At 36.6% G+C, this 21848-nt stretch overlaps 1 protein-coding gene across 1 annotated transcript; it reads left to right on the top strand.

Moving 5' to 3' along the window:
* Window positions 1–1517: 1517 nt before the first annotated feature.
* Window positions 1518–21126, top strand: LOC128210019 (uncharacterized). Its single transcript, XM_052914317.1, has 4 exons — window positions 1518–1674; window positions 9515–9605; window positions 11866–12017; window positions 19666–21126. The coding sequence occupies exons 1-4, from the start codon at window positions 1623–1625 to the stop codon at window positions 19911–19913; spliced, it is 543 nt and encodes a 180-aa protein (XP_052770277.1). The 5' UTR covers window positions 1518–1622; the 3' UTR covers window positions 19914–21126.
* Window positions 21127–21848: the final 722 nt, after the last annotated feature.

Genomic DNA, 21848 nt, shown 5'->3' with positions numbered 1-21848 from the left:
GAAGTTTGCAAAGCATCTCGAACGTCTTTGTTAAAAAACGCTGACATTTTCGTTACAATACTTATCCACTCGTTAATGCACCAGTCAATTGTAACCACGGCCCCCTAGGTCCGGAGAATAGCGGGGACTTTGACTTTCGGTCCAGCCAACCCCGGGTAAAATCCTCGCCCTGCGGGGACGAACTGATGGTCAATTCCCCGCTAAATGCCCCTGCACCCAAGGGGCCCTAGGTCAGACAAAACCACCGCATTCACCCGGCACTGCGGGGCCACCTGAAAGGAAAAAACACGGCCCATTTCCCCGGCAATCCCCGGTATACCCCCGGACCTTGGGGGTCGTGGTTACAATTGACTGGTGCATAACATTTTTAGTCTAAAATATAATTTCATATATATAATTTATAAGATGTATAATTTTGCCTAATTTTTCAGATTTCGGTAAATGTGTCAAGTACCGATCTTTAAATACCTTCAAAATTCATGAATCTGACTATCACAATCATGAGCAATGCACATCAGTTCTTAAAGGTCAAGGTTACATTCATCAAATTATTCATTAGAAGTTTCACTTCATTAATGCTTTTTTCATAATACTTTCAATACATGTTTTCGGATATGTCTTTATACAAAATTAATATGTGTTTCTGTCCAAATTCTCAACACTTCTCTATCAGAAATATAGTGTAGCTGTGTGGTGATTGTATCCATTTATAGAAAGACATTTGCATTGTTGCACCCAGAAAAGGATTTTGATCCACTGGTTTTCATTATATATATTGCATTTATTTCTTATTTTAAGATATCTTATCAAGAAAGCCAAATTACATAGTTGATTGGGTAATCTGGCACATTTTGAAACATAGACTAGTTTTTATTCTTAACATACTTTTCCAAAAAAAATAAAAAAGCTCTTTAATCCCAAAACTGCATTTGATCCCCCAAAACATGTCACAAAAGATGTTTGTTTTACTCTAGAAAAAGATTGATCCTCAAAACTGAATAAAACATGAACGTTTGAAACATTTAATTTTTTGGCTTTCCCAACCCACGTTTGCACTATGGCAGGCCATTAAAACATCATACTTAAATTTGAAAACTTATAAGCATGTACTCACATTTCAATCGATTAAATTAATCAACCCCTTGAAATATGTTCTATTTTCTTTTATCAAAACTTAATAAACAATTTTATTTTTTAACTTGTTTGAGAAACTTTTAGAAACGAATTTAATCGTACATATATACATATTATGAGATAAATGTGAGTTCATTTAAGTGTTAACAAACATACAAAGTGCCTCTAAAATACGGATACAGAAAAGAAAATGTACGATAACAAAACACCGAATTTTCTTATATAATTTTGATTGTTCAAGTTTTTTCTTCACGGATCAAATCGTTATCAGAATAAATATAGCCTGAATGTGTCACTGTTGATCGAGCCGGTGTACAATAAGCAACTTTTGAATGGGTATAACCACCCGCATGAACGTATTATATTGATTCGCTAAAGAGAAGCAGATAGTTGTATATACAACCGTTTATAACATATGCTTTGTACAAACTGTCCTAGTTAACCTCTCATCCGGTATAACATTTTGAAATTCCTATATTGAAACAAACATGGAGGGAGTATTATTATTATCGACGCTGGTTGCTGTCGTTTCTTTTCATGGTAAGAAGTTATTTGTCACCAATTGTTAACATGCCTTATCCAGTAAAGTAGAATCACTACTGTTTGATCGTAATTGTATTTCTCTATCGATAAATAAAACAAAACTGTAATGTATACTTACTTTATACGATATTTTGTTTTTAGAGTTTTAAGTTCAAATTAAGTAGTTCAAACTATCTAGCCAATTTGGATGTATTTTCTATTTTAGTTATTTTTCATTATCAAACCATTCAAAGCCGGTATTTTCCTTATTTTAGACACTTAATAATATATCACGAGCTTATATAATACCGTGCATAAAACTTGATGAATAATCTATTAGCAGTATAGGGCTGGTATTTACTATCGGTTTTTATATGGTCAAGGGACGATGAAGCTTATCGGATTACTAATTGTTAATAACTGACTATTGTGAATGAAGTCAATGATGAATGACCCTTAGATTTACTGAAGTTGCATATTGAATACCAACCTATGACGTAAATCAACCGAAAACTTTTCGTTGTTTTATCGAACATATCTGGTAAACTCTTAACGATTTAGAAGGGAGGAAAGAGCGAGACGGGCTCGCCCCTCTTAGTCATTAATGTTTGCTTCTTCTTTACGTCATTTATGGTAAACCTGTTTTCAGGCCGGGAACCAAATTATGTCGTCATGGTTATTAACTTATAAAACTAATAATCTTAACGATTAAGCGAGGAACTTAATCGAAGGCTGATAAACGATTTCATTTATTATAATCTAAAATATAGTTACAGGGGCGGTTCTAGATTTGGTCTTAGAGGGGGTGAATTTCTGGTAGCACAACAAGGGAAATACGCCCCCTTCCTGATATTTACGATCAAAGCATTGTTTTAAAGGGTTTATTAGGGCTTGGATAGCTTTCCAATGAATTGCTTTGTCATTTATTAATCTGAATTAGTTAATTCAAAAGCATTATTTTCGATTTTTTTCTCGGATATTGACGTACACAAGTAAATTATAACAATTTTAGAGGGGACGTACGCCGGGTACGCCCCGTGTTCGTCGGTTACGCCCCGTGTTCGCCGGTTACGCCCTGTCAAAATGCGCTAGTGGATGAAATCAATGGGATCTTGTTTTTCAAGATATAATTAAATTATGAAAGTGATACTCGTATTTATAATCAATACATACACATGTATATCAAAAATACCTGATACACTTGTTACTACATACTAAATAATACATTTATGGAAAATATTTAAATACTCATAACAAGATTGTTACCGTGTATTTAATAGCTGAAAACGCACAAATATTAAATGACTGGTGGGTCCTAAAAGATTAACAGTGATCAACTATCGTCTCATAAGGTAGAAATACCGTGTTTTCTGCACCTTCCTTCCATTATTAGAACCATTGTTTTCTATACATATTCATCATTTTCGGTAAAATAAAACAAAATGTATTAATTGTGGTACATTTTATTGGGAGTAAAAGTGCATCTTTAAGTAACCTGGATGCACGTTTGTTAAACAGGCGTTGTTATTATCTTTAGGACGCATATGCCATCAAAATGGAGTGCTAAATCTTTAAATGCATTTAATTAAACCCTATTGCGTTCCCTTTTAAGCTGATACTTTGGAAATTTTAAACACACTCTTCATTCTTAATGAACACTTACGTTTAAATGTTACCTGACAGTATGGCAATCAAGACACATGTATTTCAATATAATGTTTCGAAATATTAACTGAAACATGATATCGCTAAGCTAATAAGGGTGGTATCATATACAGATAAGTATATCATATTATATAAAAATCATATGGCAGCAGATGGGACAATTGATATTGTCAACCCGAGAGAAGAATGCCTCGGGTTACATTCTGTTTCGAGGGTTGACAATATCAATGCCTCACCTGCTGCCATATGATATTTATTTTATTATACCGAACAAAATTAAGTACATAAAATAGTTTTAAAATTTATTTAATTAAACAAGTTTAACAAGGTAAACAAAATATAACATAATAAAATAATTATATCTAGAACAAAATTCCACCGTTTATTATGCTAAAAGTCCTTCGAAAACTGTTGTCTGATGTTTTTGTGTACACATTGAATTGTGACGTCACTGCTGTATGTGTATAAGGGGGGTAATCACGTCATGATTTAGCTTTAATTCATTTGTCCTATAGGTTACACACCACCATTGTTATTCCCTATAAAATTCAATGTAAAATTATAATTTTCAGACAACATTTAAAGGCATTTCGAGCGAATGCAGGCTATGATAACCACATATATTCTTAAAGTACAAGCTTTAAATTACCTTTTAAGCCAATCAAAAAGGGGGTTCAAGTCATTCCTAAGAAAAATCACTCCACTTGAAAAACAAACTCTAAAAATTGCACCGTCCGCCATGACAGATCTTTCAAAATGACCTTTCAACTATAGGGCAGCGGTTTATGCTTTAATCTCTACTCTAAATGATAAATCAAGCAAGAATAGATACTTAAGGTATATAAGTTTCAGGAATAATGATAGTTTTGATTTACAGTGTATTGAGCATGTGAAAACATGTCTATCAATCATAAGAACATTTTTTTTTTATTGAGAATTTTCCAAACAACGGAAGTACATATGACGTAATGGTGACGTCATTCCTATATGACATTCCAAATGTCACAGCGGTCACATGACCTGACTGTGAATTTTCGCTTGGTCACGTGTCAAAAACGTTGAAAATGTTTCTGATAGTCAAAATATCTCTTTTTGGGGTAATGGGATTTTACTATTGTAGACAAAAGTGAGGTATAGTAAGTTTATTTAATACATGTAGTATTATTATGCAACAGTCAATTGTAACCACGGCCCCCAATGTGCGGGGATATACCGGTGATAGCCGGGGAAATTGGCCGTGTTTTTACCTTCCAGGTGGCTCCGCAGTGCCTGGTAAATGCAGTGGTTTTGTCTTCGCAAAAATATAGCGGGGAATGGGCCTAACCTAGGGTCCCTTGGGTGCATGGGGCATTTGGCGGTGATTTTATCATCTGTTCGTCTCGGCAGGGCGGGGATTTTACCCGGAGTTGGCTGGACCGAAAGTCAAAGTCCCCGCTATTCTCCGGACCTGGGGGGGGGGGCGTTGTTACAATTGACTAGTGCATTAGCTTCATCATTATTTCTAGTATTCTTTTCATGGCAATATCAGTGTGTGTATACCACTTGATGAATTACGTCATATATGTGTAAAATAAAGACTTAAATCAAAGATAACTTTTCCTTTACTGCACCATTTTAAATAAAACAAAGGGCAGTCTATGTCTCTTAAGGAGCCTCGCCTTCGTCTTATTACCGGAGTTTGATAAGGTGATTAGTTTCATCAAACACTTCGACAAACCTGTTTCAAATATAATGTACGGACAGTGCTCCGTCAGACGGCCGTATAGTGAAAGGGTTTGTCGAAGTGTCTTAAGAAACTAAACTCTTAATCAAACTCTGGTAAAAGGCCTATGGCTGGGCTCCGTAAGCGGCGTAGACTGCGCTATGTTTCATTTAAAATGGTGAAAAAATAGTGAAATTATTTTTGTTTAAAGTTTTCATTCACAGCAAAATATTGAATTCCAACGTAATATTTAGGCCGCAATTTATCACGTGGTATACACACACTGAATATGAACTATTATTATACCACACTTTTATTCTCTATGTTAAATTCCCTATACCCGAGCGGACAATATTTTTTATTATTATACCTCACTTATATTCTCTATGTTAAATTCTCTATACCCGAGCGGTCAATATTTTTTTATTATTAATCAACTATTACGTATTTGACGAGATACAGAGACAATTGCGGTATCAATACCAGACAATTGGAGACAATGTACACCAGAATTCACTCAATATCTACCAAACTCGGCCAATATCAACAAAACTCGCCTAATATGAGTTTCCTCCGTTTTGTTTTACTACAAAACTCGCCTAATATAGGATTTGAGAAATGGGCCATTTTCATTGGCTGTCGAAACTCGCCTAATATGAAAAATATGCTCGAAATTATTTTTAAAGGTAGCCATTTTGTTTTCCGACTGTTTTGAAATTTTTGTGCTTCGTATAATTTTATTTGGAATACTTAAACCTATTGAATGATTGCACCACTTTGTACGGTTCGTTATAACAGCTGTATTTAACCCGTTGTTGGATTTTACATCTATTATCATTTTGTACGCCGACAAAATGGACGACGAAGGTGAAACATTTGACGTTTTGGCAAACGATTTACAAAATTAAGACGAAAAGACATGCTTCCTTACAATGTACAGTGCTTTATTCATAAATATGTGCAATGTCACTATAAGGATGCATGTCAAAATCAGCAAAGTCAAGTCTAGAAAAGCAGACACCATGAATGAATAAAGGATAAATAGTAATGTACGGCTTCAATGTGAACTAAAGGTAAGTTATAAAAATGTTTGTAACCAAAACGGTAATAGTTAATTAATAAAACACTTATTAATTAGATGATTTCATATTTGCCCAGTTACTTGTCCTCGGTCAGCTGTATTTGCCTTCGCCCTTTCGGGCTCAGGCAAATACAGCTAACCTCGGACACATAACTAGGCAAATATGAAATCACCTAATTAATAACATTATAATATTGCCCGGTAATGTTGACTGGCAAAGTGATATCACATGCGCAGAAAAGATGCGCGTGCGCTTTAGAATTTTTAATGGCGGCATTAATAATGACAGCTGATGCCCGCACAATAAATAAAATTGCATAACAAAAGTTATCGACTACGATATAAAAAAAATAATAATAAACGTCATTTGCAACAAAATGACATCTAATAATGTAAACAAACAATGATTACAGAATAAATTGATTAAATTTGAAAGTTGTGTAATGATAAAAATCTTATATATGTATATAAATGTAACTGTGTTCGGTATAATGAATTAAATATTGCATGGCTTCCAGTGTGACAGTACTTATTATCAACATGAGGGAAATACTGTTACCCGAGGCGAAGTCATTTCATAAAAATATTAGTTTTTAGGTTGTACGCCGCAAGCCTACATACTTTATACCGCACATCGAAGATATACCTTTTGACATGAAATGTGAAAAGAATTAACGCGCCGGGGCTACACACCGGGACGTAAGGTGATTTTCGGTTTAAGAGCCTTCCACAGTGCAAAAGTGGGTGGGGAAGGTAAAAAAAAGTTTTAACAGTTTATGTTTTATTTAGTTTTGAGGAACGATCTTTTGTTGGGAGTTAAACATGCATTTATATTTACGGCTCAACTTCCATTCAATAAATGAACTGCGTTTCGGCAATTGCGTTGATCAATCGATGAACGCTACATGTTCGGATCGCGAATCATCGCATAACAATATACATGGAAACTGTTGTTTATCTTGTTATGGTTTGTATTGTGTCATCAGGCCCCGAAAACCTTAATCAACATTTAAGAACAGTTTATTTATGATATGTTAAATGAATATTTGTCATTAGTGTTTTAAGTTTACGTTTAAAAGTGATTTCAAGAGGTTGATCCTTTCCCGCGTTATTATTACGTCATTTGATAAAATGTTTCCGGTTCCTGTCCGGTCGTTTTATTCACAGAATGGGTGAGAAAGAATTACTGTAAGGTTTTTTTTAATGAGATGAAGTAGTTTTTAACAATTCTTGAATGAAATAATGCACTGTTGATAATGATTACTTATATTAACGTAACAAAACATAACATCACAAAACATAACAAAACATAACATAAACAAAAACATACATTAAATAAGCCTTAAACGTAACAACATCTGCTTTAAGGTTTTGCAGGAATAGTGACATGACAGTGTAGTAACAAGTATACAGTGATAACGGATTGAAATGTCATGAAATTCAAGTTTTCGTATGGTATATAAATAAACACATGTAATTAAAAGGTTTAAGTACACAATATGCTATTTTATTCGGTATTTTAACAAATTGTCAGTAGTATAGATAAACAGCGCATTAATAGATGTAAGTTTAAAATTATGTGCATGTATTTAAGCTTTAAGCATTGTACAAATAGTTAGATAGATTAACCTTTGAGGGTTTAATTCACATAAGATTTATAAACGCTTGTCTTGTACGCAATTGATATTTATATGGTTTAAGGTATTGTTTTATAATTGGCATGTTTTTGCCTTATGTTTTATTATCCCCCACCGAAAGACGAAGGGGATATCAATTGTAGGCGTGTGTTAGTGAATGTGGTTCAATATTGTGTCAGGGAATGAGGTGCAATGGTGTGTCGGGGAATGTGGTTCAATGCTGTGTCTGGGAATGTGGTTCAATGATGTGTCAGGGAGTGTGGTTCAATGATGTGTCTGGGAATGTGGTTCAATGATGTGTCAGGGAATGTGGTCAATCATGTGTCTGGGAATGTGGTCAATGATGTGTCTGGAAATGTGGTTCAATATTGTGTCAGGGAATGTGGTTCAATATTGTGTCAGGGAATGTGGTACAATGCTGTGTCTGGGAATGTGGTTCAATGATGTGTCTGTGAATGTGGTCAATGATGTGTCAGGGAATGTGGTTCATGATGTGTCTGGGAATGTGGTCAATGATGTGTCTGCAAATGTGGTTCAATATTGTGTCAGGGAATGTGGTTAAATATTGTGTCAGGGAATGTGGTCAATACTGTGTCAGGGAATGTGGTGCCATGATGTGTCAGAATATGTGGTTCAATGATGTGTCAGGGAATGTGGTTCAATGTTGTGTCAGGGAATGTGGTTCAATGCTGTGTCAGGGAATGTGGTCATTGCTGTGTCAGGGAATGTGGTTTGTTTCTAGAGAGAAAAGCACCTATAAATTTCCGCAGTGGCACGGACATTTAAAATAAGCTGCTTTATTATGATTTAAATCAACTTCGCATTAAAAAGGGTCACGTTTGATACATCAGTATTTTGCTGAAGATCCATATTTCCAAATATTCCCCATTATTTGAATTTGGCTGATGAACTCGTTTCTCGTTCTCTTAAAATTATTTCTAGCCCTAAAGCAGTCTCCATTCAGCCGCTTTTATTTGCTATATTATTTTGTGAATTGTTAATGGTTGGGGGAAGGTTGTGTGATTGTAATTGTGTGAAATTTGTGGTCACGACCTTAAGAGTAATGCTCCAAAAAAAACAATTAAGCATGGAAGTTAAAAGGACCATAACTCTGTGAAAAAAGGCGCCGATAAAATGCAAATATCCTCTTTTAAGTTAAGTTTTCGAATTTCAAGCATGTGGTTGCTGAAAAATAGTCAGACAGACGGACGTACGAACTGGCGACTATATGCTCCCCCATACAATTAACAATAATAGTGTCAATAAATGACAATTGATAATACTTTTGAACGTGAGAGGGCAATATTAAATACTTGAATCAATATCCCCGTTGCTCGAACTCCCAGGGCCCGGCGAAAATACCTCGAGCCTCGGAAAATTTCAGCCAAGCGGGATTGTTTACCTTCAGTTTAAAGATATCGATCCCTTATATCTAGTTCGAGCCAACTAGGAATTCGAGCCAACGGGGTTTTACTGTAAATTGTTGACAGTAGAATGCGCAACTATTTATTGACAAATTGTCAATATTATTTGTATCCTACTTCTATTAAATGGTTATCGGTGTTCAAATGAATCAAACTATTTAGTGAAATGATTGCGCATTTGGTGGCAACAAAATGATAGTTATATTTTGTGTCAATGTTATTGTTAGTATTACTTAAAAATATGGTTTGATGCGAGAAATACTTTCTTCACATTGGACAAAATATAATGTTGACCACTAAGCATTTTCTGATTACATCTGGACTGAATTTGACTGTTATAATTTTACAGGTGCCGATGCTGGTGAATACTGTTTCACTAATGGATATGAATTCGGCTGGTGTGAGTGGGGATGCTGTGATAATGTATGCTGTGAAAACACGTAAGCGTAACCCACTGAGTATATATTAATCAGCGGTCAATATCATCTTATTATGTTAAACACATTCTTTGATATGAACAAAATGTTGCGTCCTAATGGAACAAGACAAGTAGTCTAAACAAATATTTATTCTAACATCTCAAGTTTTTTTTTATCTAACCAATTTGGGGCCCAAATCGCTCGGCCTATTCCAAATCGTTAATCATACACTGTTTCCAAATTTAAAAAAGATAAAATTCCGAATATTTGTTTATTATAATTATTTCATTCTTTAATCATTTCATGAAAAAGAGAACACATAAGACTTTTTTTATCCTCCAAATTATTGATGAAGTAATTTAACAAGAAACGATAATTTGCACATGCATTACATCAATTTATATATATTATCAATTGTTACGGTTATCGCCCTTCCGGTCAGCGAGACAGGGGTTTACTGGGGTATTTAACCATTCGGAACAACTCGGCCAATTTTCCATCGAAAACAATGGATGTACAGACGAACCTCGTTGGCTCGAACTCACAGGGACCGGCGAAAACACATCGAGCCTCGAAAAATTCGAGCCAAGCAGGAATGCTTACATAGAGTTTAAAGAAATCGGTCCTTTACATCTAGTTCGAGCCAATGAGGAATTCGAGCCAAGCGAATTCGAACCAACGGGGTACGACTGTATGTGGAAGGTTTGCAATGTCAGAAATATTTACATTTAACTACTCTGCAAGTAGATCGCGTACGGTAATACTTTCAATTTAGCAGTTAAACTTAATGACTTGACTCTGTGGAATCTTATTTATTTATGCATTAACACTTCACTGGTAATCAGTTTTAACTTAATAATACAAATACACGTTAAAACACTACCATTTATTAATATTTTTATTTCATTTTTTACGAACTACCTCTACTAATATTTTTAGCATACATCCGATGCTGATTTCGATGGAAAATGACCGAGGTGTTCCGAATGGTATTACACTTGTTTGGGAGTTTTTAACCTCACACTTGTTTCAACAGTTATCAACAATCTGTTGACATGTACGAATGTTACCAACTCAACTTCCATTTCTTCAATCTGGGAGTAAGATTTGTTCAGTGTGTGTATACCACGTGATAAATTACGTCATATATGCTACGTCGGAAGGCAATATTTTGCCTAAAATAAAGAATTAAATCAAAGTTAACTTTTCTTTTACTACATCATTTTAAATAAAACAAAGGACAGTCTACACCTCTTAAAGAGCCCCGCCTTCGTTTTATTTGAAGCAGTTTGATATGGTGATTAGTTTCATCAAACACTTCGACAAGCCTGTTTTCAAAATAATATTTTTACAGTGCTCCGTCAGACGTCCGTTTTGTGAAAAGTTTTGTCGAAGTGTTTTAAGAAACTAAATTCTCAATCAAACTTTTGTAAAAGACCGAAGGCGGGATTGCATAAGCGGCGTAGACAGCGCTACGTTTCATTTAAAATGGTGAGGAAACAGTGAAGTTATCTTTGCTTAAAGTCTTAATTCGAAGCAAAATATTGCCTTCCGACATAGCATTTATGACGCAATTTATCACGTGGTATACACACACTGTTTGTTATTGGTCCCAGCTTCAATGTACGGCCTTTCGACAATTGCGAATATTTTCCGATGAAAGCATCATTTTCGGATATGTTCGGATCGTAAATCATCGCAAATTAATATAATATTGTTTGTATTGTGTCAGCATACAACGACATTTTAAAACAACATGTTGAATAGTTTTAATATATCATTTATTAAATGTATTGTTGTCATTTAAGCGTTTCAATCTTACGTTAAGAAGAATGTCGGGGACTATTTTTTGTCCGTAGCAATAAAATGTGCAAACCTGTCGGGGCGTCTATTTATAGTATGGGTGAAATTGTATTACTGTAAGGTTTTTCTTAAATGAAATTAAGTATTTTATAAACATTTCTGGAAAGAAATAATGAGCTATTGGAGTTAATTAAAGTAATGAGTTGCGTGAATGATGTCATTTTCGTGGATATGAACGGAAATGGGCTGGAGGACTCCACACACGTTATCCAGCCCAACTGCATTCATACCCCATTACGTATGAAATTAAATTTTTGAAGTTTGAAAAAGTGAAATATCAGTCCTATTTCATTGATAAGGTTAAGACTTGAATCTCGTCTACTGAGCCTGTCCCTGAAGATTTTCATTGTGGTATTGTCACTTACACCGCGTTATATTTTTAAATAATAATAGTAAAATAAATATACCATACATCCAGTGGGGTAGGAGCGATAGTCGGCATTGTGATCGGATGTCTGATATTTGTGGCCATCGTCGTCGGTGTCATTATTGCCATCTACTGTTGTATGATCAAGTCACGTGGGCGCCAAGGACAAGTGGTGCACAACAACCAAGCCTCCAGTGCAGTAGGTAAGAATCCCACACTGAAGTTTAGTTTAAACATATTTTATTCATCAGCATATACACACATAACATAAAAACAAACAGAAAACACTGGTACGATCTAGAAAAGGATTAGAACGAAAGATTAATAATAATAAGTTCTTCTACAAACACCGAAGTTTATAAACCTTTGTATCATTAAGAAAAGTCCGCGTACCGTTTCAACCTCGGTATTAAGAAAAGCCCGTTTATTGTATCAACCTCGGTACCATTTAGAAAAGACCGCGTATTGTATCATTCTCCGGTATCATTTGATAAAGTCCACATATTGTATCAACCTCGGTATCATTCAGAAAAGTCCGCGTATTGCATCAACCTCAGAAGCATTGAGAAAGACCTCGTATTGTTTCAACCTCGGTATCATTAACAAAAGCGTACGTAATGTATCAACCTCGGTATCATTAAGTAAAGTCCGCGTTTTGTATCAACCGTGGTATTATTAAGAAAAGTCCGCGTATTGTATCAACCGCGGTATAATTAAGAAAAGTCCGCGTATTGTATCAAGCGCGGTATTATTAAGAAAAGTCCGCGTATTATATCAACCGCGGTATCATTAAGAAAGGTCCATGTATTGTATCAAACTCGGTATTGAATCAACCTCAGTTTCATTTAGAAAAAGAAAAGCCCGCCTATTGTGTTCACCTCGGTATCATCATAAAAAGCCCACGTATTGTATCACACTCGGTATAATTAAGAAAAGCTCACATATTGTATCAACCTCGGTGGCATTAAGAAAATCCCGCGTATTGTTTCAACCTCGGTAGCATTAAGAAAAGTCCACGTATTGTATCAACCTCGGTATCATTAAGAAAAGTTCACGTCTTGTATCAACCTCATTATCATTAAGAAAAGTCCGCGTATTGTATAACCTCGGTATCATTTAGAAAACTCCACGTCTTGTATAAACCTCATTATCATTAAGAAAGGTCCACGTCTTGTATCAACCTTATTATCATTAAGAAAAGTCCGCGTATTGTATAACCTCATTATCATTAAGAAAAATCCACGTCTTGTATCAACCTCATTATCATTAAGAAAGGTCCACGTCTTGTATCAACCTTATTATCATTAAGAAAAGTCCGCGTATTAAATCAACCTCGGTATTATTAAGAAAAGCCCGCGTAATGGATCAACCTCGGTATCATAAAGAAAAGTACGCGTACTGTATCAACCTCGGTATTATTAAGAAAAGCCCGCGTAATGTATGACCTCGGTATAATTTAGAAAAGTCCGCGTACTGTATCAACCTCGGTATCATAAAGAAAAGCCCGCATAATGTATCAACCTCGGTATCATTAGGAGAAGACCGCGTATTGTATCAACCTCGGTATCATTAAGAAAAGTCCACGTTTTGTATCAATCTCGGTAGCATTAAGAAAAGTCCCCGTTTTGTATCAACCTGGTATTATTAAGAAAAGTCCGCCTATTGTAGCAACCTCGTGTATCAACCTCGCTATCATTCAGAAAGGTCAGCGTATTGTACAAACCTCGGTATCATTAAGAAAGGTCCGCAAATGGTATCAACCTCAGTATCACTAAATAAGGTGCGCGTATTGTATCAACCTTGGTATCATTAACAAAGGTCCGCGTATTGTATCAACCTCGGTATCATTTAGAAAGGTCCACGTCTTGTATCAACATTCCTCGGTATCATCAAAAAAGTCCGCGTATTAAATCAACCTTGGTATTATTAAGAAAAGCCCGCGTAATATATCAACTTCGGTATCATAAAGAAAAGTCGCGTCCTGTATCAACATCGGTATTATTAAGAAAAGCCCGCGTAATGTATGACCTCGGTATCATTTAGAAAAGTCCGCGTATTGCATCAACCTCAGAAGCATTGAGAAAGACCTCGTATTGTTTCAACCTCGGTATCATTAACAAAAGCGTACGTTATGTATCAACCTCGGTATCATTAAGTAAAGTCCGCGTTTTGTATCAACCGTGGTATTATTAAGAAAAGTCCGCGTATTGTATCAACCGCGGTATAATTAAGAAAAGTCCGCGTATTGTATCAAGCGCGGTATTATTAAGAAAAGTCCGCGTATTATATCAACCGCGGTATCATTAAGAAAGGTCCATGTATTGTATCAAACTCGGTATTGAATCAACCTCAGTTTCATTTAGAAAAAGAAAAGCCCGCCTATTGTGTTCACCTCGGTATCATCATAAAAAGCCCACGTATTGTATCACCCTCGGTATAATTAAGAAAAGCTCACATATTGTATCAACCTCGGTAGCATTAAGAAAATCCCGCGTATTGTTTCAACCTCGGTAGCATTAAGAAAATCCCGCGTATTGTATCAACCTCGGTATCATTAAGAAAAGTTCACGTCTTGTATCAACCTCATTATCATTAAGAAAAGTCCGCGTATTAAATCAACCTCGGTATTATTAAGAAAAGCCCGCGTAATGGATCAACCTCGGTATCATAAAGAAAAGTACGCGTACTGTATCAACCTCGGTATTATTAAGAAAAGTCCGCGTATTGTATAACCTCGGTATCATTAAGAAAACTCCACGTCTTGTATAAACCTCATTATCATTAAGAAAAATCCACGTCTTGTATCAACCTCATTATCATTAAGAAAGGTCCACGTCTTGTATCAACCTTATTATCATTAAGAAAAGTCCGCGTATTAAATCAACCTCGGTATTATTAAGAAAAGCCCGCGTAATGGATCAACCTCGGTATCATAAAGAAAAGGACGCGTACTGTATCAACCTCGGTATTATTAAGAAAAGCCCGCGTAATGTATGACCTCGGTATAATTTAGAAAAGTCCGCGTACTGTATCAACCTCGGTATCATAAAGAAAAGCCCGCATAATGTATCAACCTCGGTATCATTAGGAGAAGACCGCGTATTGTATCAACCTCGGTATCATTAAGAAAAGTCCACGTTTTGTATCAATCTCGGTAGCATTAAGAAAAGTCCCCGTTTTGTATCAACCTGGTATTATTAAGAAAAGTCCGCCTATTGTAGCAACCTCGTGTATCAACCTCGCTATCATTCAGAAAGGTCAGCGTATTGTACAAACCTCGGTATCATTAAGAAAGGTCCGCAAATGGTATCAACCTCGGTATCACTAAATAAGGTGCGCGTATTGTATCAACCTTGGTATCATTAACAAAGGTCCGCGTATTGTATCAACCTCGGTATCATTTAGAAAGGTCCACGTCTTGTATCAACATTCCTCGGTATCATTAAAAAAAGTCCGCGTATTAAATCAACCTTGGTATTAAGAAAAGCCCGCGTAATGTATCAACTTCGGTATCATAAAGAAAAGTCGCGTCCTGTATCAACATCGGTATTATTAAGAAAAGCCCGCGTAATGTATGATCTCGGTATCATTTAGAAAAGTCCGCGTACTGTATCAACCTCGGTATCATAAAGGAAAGCCCGCGTAATGTATTAACCTCGGTATCATTAAGAAAAGTCCGCATACTGTATCAACCTCATTATCATTAAGAAAAGTCCGCGTATTGCATAACCTCGGTATCATTAAGAAAACTCCACGTCGTGTATCAACCACATTATCATTAAGAAAAGTTCACGTCTTGTATCAACCTCATTATCATTAAGAAAAGTCCGCGTATTGCATAACCTCGGTATCATTAAGAAAACTCCACGTCGTGTATCAACCACATAATCATTAAGAAAAGTTCACGTCTTGTATCAACCTCATTATCATTAAGAAAAGTCCACGTATTGTATCAACCTCGCTATCATTAAGAAAAGTCCGCGTATTGTGTCAACCTAGGTATCATTAAGAAAAGCCCGCGTAATGTATCAACCTCGGTATCATTAAGAAAAGCCCACGTAATGTATCAACCTCATTATCATTAAGAAAAGTCCGGGTATTGTATCAACCTCGGTATCATTAAAAAATGCCCGCGTATTGTATCAACCTCGGTATCATTCTGAAAAGTCCGCATATTGTATCAACCTCAGTATCATTAAGAAAAGCCCGCGTAATGTATCAACCTCGGTATCATTTAGAAAGGTCCTCGTATTGTATCAACCGCGGTATAATTAAGAAAGGTCCGCGTATTGTATCAACCTCGGTATCATTTAGAAAGGTCCTCGTATTGTATCAACCGCGGTATAATTAAGAAAAGTCCGCGTCTTGTATCAACCGCGGTATCATTAAGAAAAGTCCACGTATTGTAACAAACTCGGTATTGAATCAACCTCAGTTTCATTTAGAAAAGCCAGCCTATTGTGTTCACATCGGTATCATCATAAAAAGCCCACGTATTGTATCACCCTCGGTATAATTAAGAAAAGCTCACATATTGTATCAACCTCGGTAGCATTAAGAAAATCCCGCGTATTGTTTCAACCTCGGTAGCATTAAGAAAAGTCCACGTATTGTATCAACCGCGGTATCATTAAGAAAAGTCCACGTCTTGTATCAACCTCATTATCATTAAGAAAAGTCCGCGTATTGTATCAACCTCGGTATCATTAAGAGAACTCCACGTCTTGAATCAACCTCATTATCATTAAGAAAAGTCCCCGTCTTGTATCAACCTCATTATCATTAAGAAAAGTCCGCGTATTGCATAACCTCGGTATCATTAAGAAAACTCCACGTCGTGTATCAACCACATAATCATTAAGAAAAGTTCACGTCTTGTATCAACCTCATTATCATTAAGAAAAGTCCACGTCTTGTATCAACCTCATTATCATTAAGAAAAGTCCGCGAATTAAATCAACCTCGGTATTATTAAGAAAAGCCCGCGTAATGTATCAACCTCTGTATCATAAAGAAAAGTCCGCGTACTGTATCAACTTCGGTATCATATAAAATAGCCCGCATAATGTATTAACCTCGATATCATTAAGAAAAGTCCGCGTACTGTATCAACCTCATTATCATTAAGGAAAGTCCACGTCGTGTATCAACCTCATTATCATTAAGAAAAGTCCACGTCTTGTATCAACATTCATCGGTATCATTAAGAAAAGTCCTTGTATTGTATCAGCATCGGTATCATTAAGAAATCCTGCGTATTGTATCAACCTCGGTATCATTAAGAAAAGCCCGCGTAATGTATCAACCTCGGTAACATAAAGACAAGTCCACGTATTGTATCAACCTTAGTATCATTATGAAAAGTCCGCGTAATGTATCAACCTCGGTATCATTAAGAAAAGCCCACGTAATGTATCAACCTCATTATCGTGAAGAAAAGTCAGTGTATTGTATCAACCTCGGTATCATAGAAATGCCTGCGTATTGTATCAACCTCGGTATCATTCAGAAAAGTCCGCGTATTGTATCAACCTCAGTATCATTAAGAAAAACCCGCTTAATTTGTCAACCTCGGTATCATTAAGAGAAGACCGCGTATTATATCAACCTCGGTATCATAAAGAAAAGTCCACGTTTTGTATCAATCTCGGTAGCATTAAGAAAAGTCCGAGTTTTGTATCAACCTGGTATTATTAAGAAAAGTCCGCCTATTGTACCAACCTCGTGTATGAACCTCGCTATCATTCAGAAATGTCCGCGTATTGTACCGACCTCGGTATCATTAAGAAAGGTCCGCAAATGGTATCAACCTCAGTATCATTAAGAAAGGTGCGCGTATTGTATCAACCTTGGTATCATTAAGAATGGTCCGCGTATTGTATCAACCTCGGTATCATTAAAAATGCCCGCGTATTGTATCAACCTCGGTGTCATTCAGAAAAGTCCGCGTATTGTATCAACATTCCTCGGTATCATTAAGAAAAATCCGCTTAATGTATCAACCTCGGTATCATTAAGAGAAGACCGCGTATTGTATCAACCTCGGTATCATAAAGAAAAGTCCACGTAATGTTTCAACCTCGGTATCATTAAGAAAATCCCACGTAAACACAACGTCCGAACCGGAGTAAAACTAGAGAACAAGTGAGAAAGGCGCCAAAATAAAGAAGGGCGGACAATTAAACATTCGGCGCTAAGAAAGAGTTCCCTCCCTAGATAATTATTAAATTTTCTCAAAATTAGTTACATTCAGAAAAGTCCGCGTATTGTATCAACCTCAGTATCATTAAGAAAAACCCGCTTAATGTATCAACCTCGGTATCATTAAGAGAAGACCGCGTATTATATCAACCTCGGTATCATAAAGAAAAGTCCACGTTTTGTATCAATCTCGGTAGCATTAAGAAAAGTCCGAGATTTGTATCAACCTGGTATTATTAAGAAAAGTCCGCCTATTGTACCAACCTCGTGTATGAACCTCGCTATCATTCAGAAAAGTCCGCGTATTGTACCGACCTCGGTATCATTAAGAAAGGTCCGCAAATGGTATCAACCGCGGTATCATTAAGGAAGGTCCGCGTATTGTACCAACCTCGGTATCATTAGGAAAGGTCCGCGTATTGTACCAACCTCGGTATCATTAGGAAAGGTCCGCGTATTGTACCAACCTCGGTATCATTAAGGAAGGTCCGCGTATTGTTTCAACCTCGGTATCATTAGGAAAGGTCCGCGTATTGTACCAACCTCGGTATCATTAGGAAAGGTCCGCGTATTGTATTAACCTCGGTATCATTAGGAAAGGTCCGCGTATTGTACCAACCTCGGTATCATTAGGAAAGGTCCGCGTATTGTACCAACCTCGGTATCATTAGGAAAGGTCCGCGTATTGTACCAACCTCGGTATCATTAGGAAAGGTCCGCGTATTGTACCAACCTCGGTATCATTAGGAAAGGTCCGCGTATTGTACCAACCTCGGTATCATTAGGAAAGGTCCGCGTATTGTACCAACCTCGGTATCATTAGGAAAGGTCCGCGTATTGTACCAACCTCGGTATCATTAGGAAAGGTCCGCGTATTGTACCAACCTCGGTATCATTAGGAAAGGTCCGCGTATTGTACTAACCTCGGTATCATTAGGAAAGGTCCGCGTATTGTACTAACCTCGGTATCATTAAGAAAGGTCCGCGTATTGTATCAACCTCGGTATCATTAGGAAAGGTCCGCGTATTGTACCAACCTCGGTATCATTAGGAAAGGTCCGCGTATTGTACCAACCTCGGTATCATTAGGAAAGGTCCGCGTATTGTACCAACCTCGGTATCATTAAGAAAGGTCCGCGTATTGTTTCAACCTCGGTATCATTAAGGAAAGACCGATGTCCTTGTAGTGTATCAACCTCTGTATCATTAAGAAAGGTCCGCGTTTTGTATCAACCTCGGTATCATTAAGAAAAGTCCACGTATTGTTTCAACCTCGGTATCGTTAGGAAAGGTCCGCGTATTGTACCAACCTCGGTATCATTAAGAAAGGTCCGCGTATTGTATCAACCTCGGTATCATTAAAAAAGTCCGCGTATTGAATTAACCTCGGTATTGTTAAAAAAACGTATGGTATAAACCTCGGTTCCCTTAAGAAAAGTCCGCGTATTGAATTAACCGTGGTATCATTAAGAAAAGTCCACGTATTATATCAACCTCGGTATCATTAAGAAAAGTCCACGTATTGTATCAACCTTGATATAATTAAGAAAAACTCGCGAATTTTATCAATAGTCTGTATATTTTTATCATCTAGGATTAATAGCGCCCTCACTTTTGGCCACCTCTAGAATAATTTTATTCTCATTACAGTTCAGTACCCGCCCCCATACGGAAACCCGTACCCTCTCGCAGCTCCCGCCGGACAGCCCTTCCCAGCGCAGACGCAGTGGCCACAGCCTCAACATCCTGTAGGCACAAACCAGCAATGGCAGCAACAGCCTGCAGACACAAACCAGCAATGGCAACATCAACCTCCAGGAACAAACCAGCAATGGCAACAACAGCCGGTTGATGCTGATAAACCATTGGCATCGGCACCGCCTGCATATTCCGAATAACTGTGATCAATCATTCCATAATGGGCCTTCTGACAATAATGCTAGCGCTTGACCAATAAAAAAGGCTATCTAATCGACGTGGAATTGTACTGTGTAGTTTGGCTTTGGATAAAGCCTATAACCAACGTTTCTGCATAAATCGAAGGCGTATCGCATGATTATTGTAACTCATTAGTTTTCTACATAAGGTTACAACCCTCTCAAGCACACGAACTGTGTTAAAGATCGTCATAGAGGTTCTTTCACTACTTTTGTTTTGGAGCCATTTCACCTCCTTTTTAATATAAATTATTATTCAAATTTCATTACACGTGAAAATAACCTTTTTTAGATGTCTGGGGCAAAGATTACGAGCAGTTTCAATTAAATCTAAGTTCAGACTCCAGTGGCGAAACTGCAAAACGTCGTTTTATTTGCAGCTTACCTTTTAGTTCAGTATGTATAATGACATTTGCTAAATTTAGTTTCTATTTGAAGCTAATATCTTTTTTTGTAAAACAAATGGAATAAAAGCGATTCATAATAATTTAATATAAGTGTTTTTCTGAGTCTGAGTCTGAACTCAGACTTAAAGTAGAACTGAACTAATATTTGACATTAAGTTATTACATAACTATATAAAAGATTGATAATTGTTCGTAATCACTTGAGACTATTCGTAATCACTTGAGACTGTTCGTTATCACTTGAGACTGTTCGTTATCACTTGAGACTGTTCGTTATCAACTGAGACTGTTCGTAATCATCTGAAACTGTTCGTTATCAACTGAGACTGTTCGTAATCACTTGAGACTGTTCGTTATCACTTGGGACTGTTCGTTATCACTTGAGACTTTTCGTAATCACAGCACATGGTTTAATTAACGTGTGAGAGTACTTTGAAGATATCTTGAAATACATACCTAGAAATGCCTTCCTTTATATTTATATTTTTTTTATCATTTTCTGTTTGAACTATTCATTGCGTATGTATATTTTACTGACATGCCATATCTGTGCTGTTATTACCATCTTGCGATTGAAACAAGATCAGGTAAAGGCTTCTTTTTTTTTCGGAAACCTGAATTGGCAAACGAAAAGAACAATGAGGTAAAAAAAAGTTTACGTAATTTATCTGTAAGCATACCCATTAATAAATAAATCATAACAAAAAAACACAAATAAAATTGTTAACTACTAAACTTTTGTTACAAAATAAAGATGCATGAATGTTTGTATTTGTCGCCGTTTTGTACAATAGTCGGTCACATGCGCCGATGACGTTCTGGTTAATAAGTGTTCTGTTCTGTTCTGTTCGGTTCTGTCATATTGATTTGTGATCTCTTACCAAAGGTGCGAAAATGGGAAGGGATGGATAAAAGTAGGCGAAAGTTTCAGAAATATTATATACTAGGACTCAAATACTACCCTACACATTCACTACTCTACGACATCATTTCTCTACGACTCCACTACTCTACGAATACACTACTCCTTAATAACCCTCCCCGAAAGTTCTACTTCTTTGCGAATCCACTTATCTACGACTCAACTACTCTACTACTCCACAACTCTACGATACCACTACTCTACGATTACACTACTCTTCGATTTTATAACTCTACGATTGCACAACCATACAACTCTTCTACTTTACGACTCCACTAATCTACGCCACCAATACTTAACGACTTCACAATTCTACAACTCTACGTTACCACTACTCTACGATTCCACTTCTCTACGATTTCATAAATCTACGACTCCACAACTATACGACATCACTTCTCTATGACTCTACTTTTCTACGACCCAATTACTCTACGACTCTACTACTCTATGACCCCACTACTCTTCAACTCTACTTGACTACGACTATACGATTCCACTACTCTACGATAACACTGCTCTACGACTCAACTACTCTACGACTCTACTACTGTACGACACCACTAC

The sequence above is a fragment of the Mya arenaria genome, chromosome 11 (assembly GCF_026914265.1).
Source record: "Mya arenaria isolate MELC-2E11 chromosome 11, ASM2691426v1".
Taxonomy (NCBI): Eukaryota; Metazoa; Mollusca; class Bivalvia; order Myida; family Myidae; genus Mya; species Mya arenaria.
The sequence above is the reverse complement of the archived record's forward strand: the minus strand, read 5'-3'. Positions and strand labels throughout refer to the sequence as shown.

Excerpts from the sequence above, each read along its gene's own strand:
- LOC128210019 (XM_052914317.1), top strand. The coding sequence starts at position 1,623 with ATGGAGGGAGTATTATTATTATCGACGCTGGTTGCTGTCGTTTCTTTT. Across the intron at positions 9,606-11,865 it reads AATGTATGCTGTGAAAACAC|TGGGGTAGGAGCGATAGTCG; the intron begins GTAAGCGTAACC and ends CCATACATCCAG. Across the intron at positions 12,018-19,665 it reads CCAAGCCTCCAGTGCAGTAG|TTCAGTACCCGCCCCCATAC; the intron begins GTAAGAATCCCA and ends TTCTCATTACAG.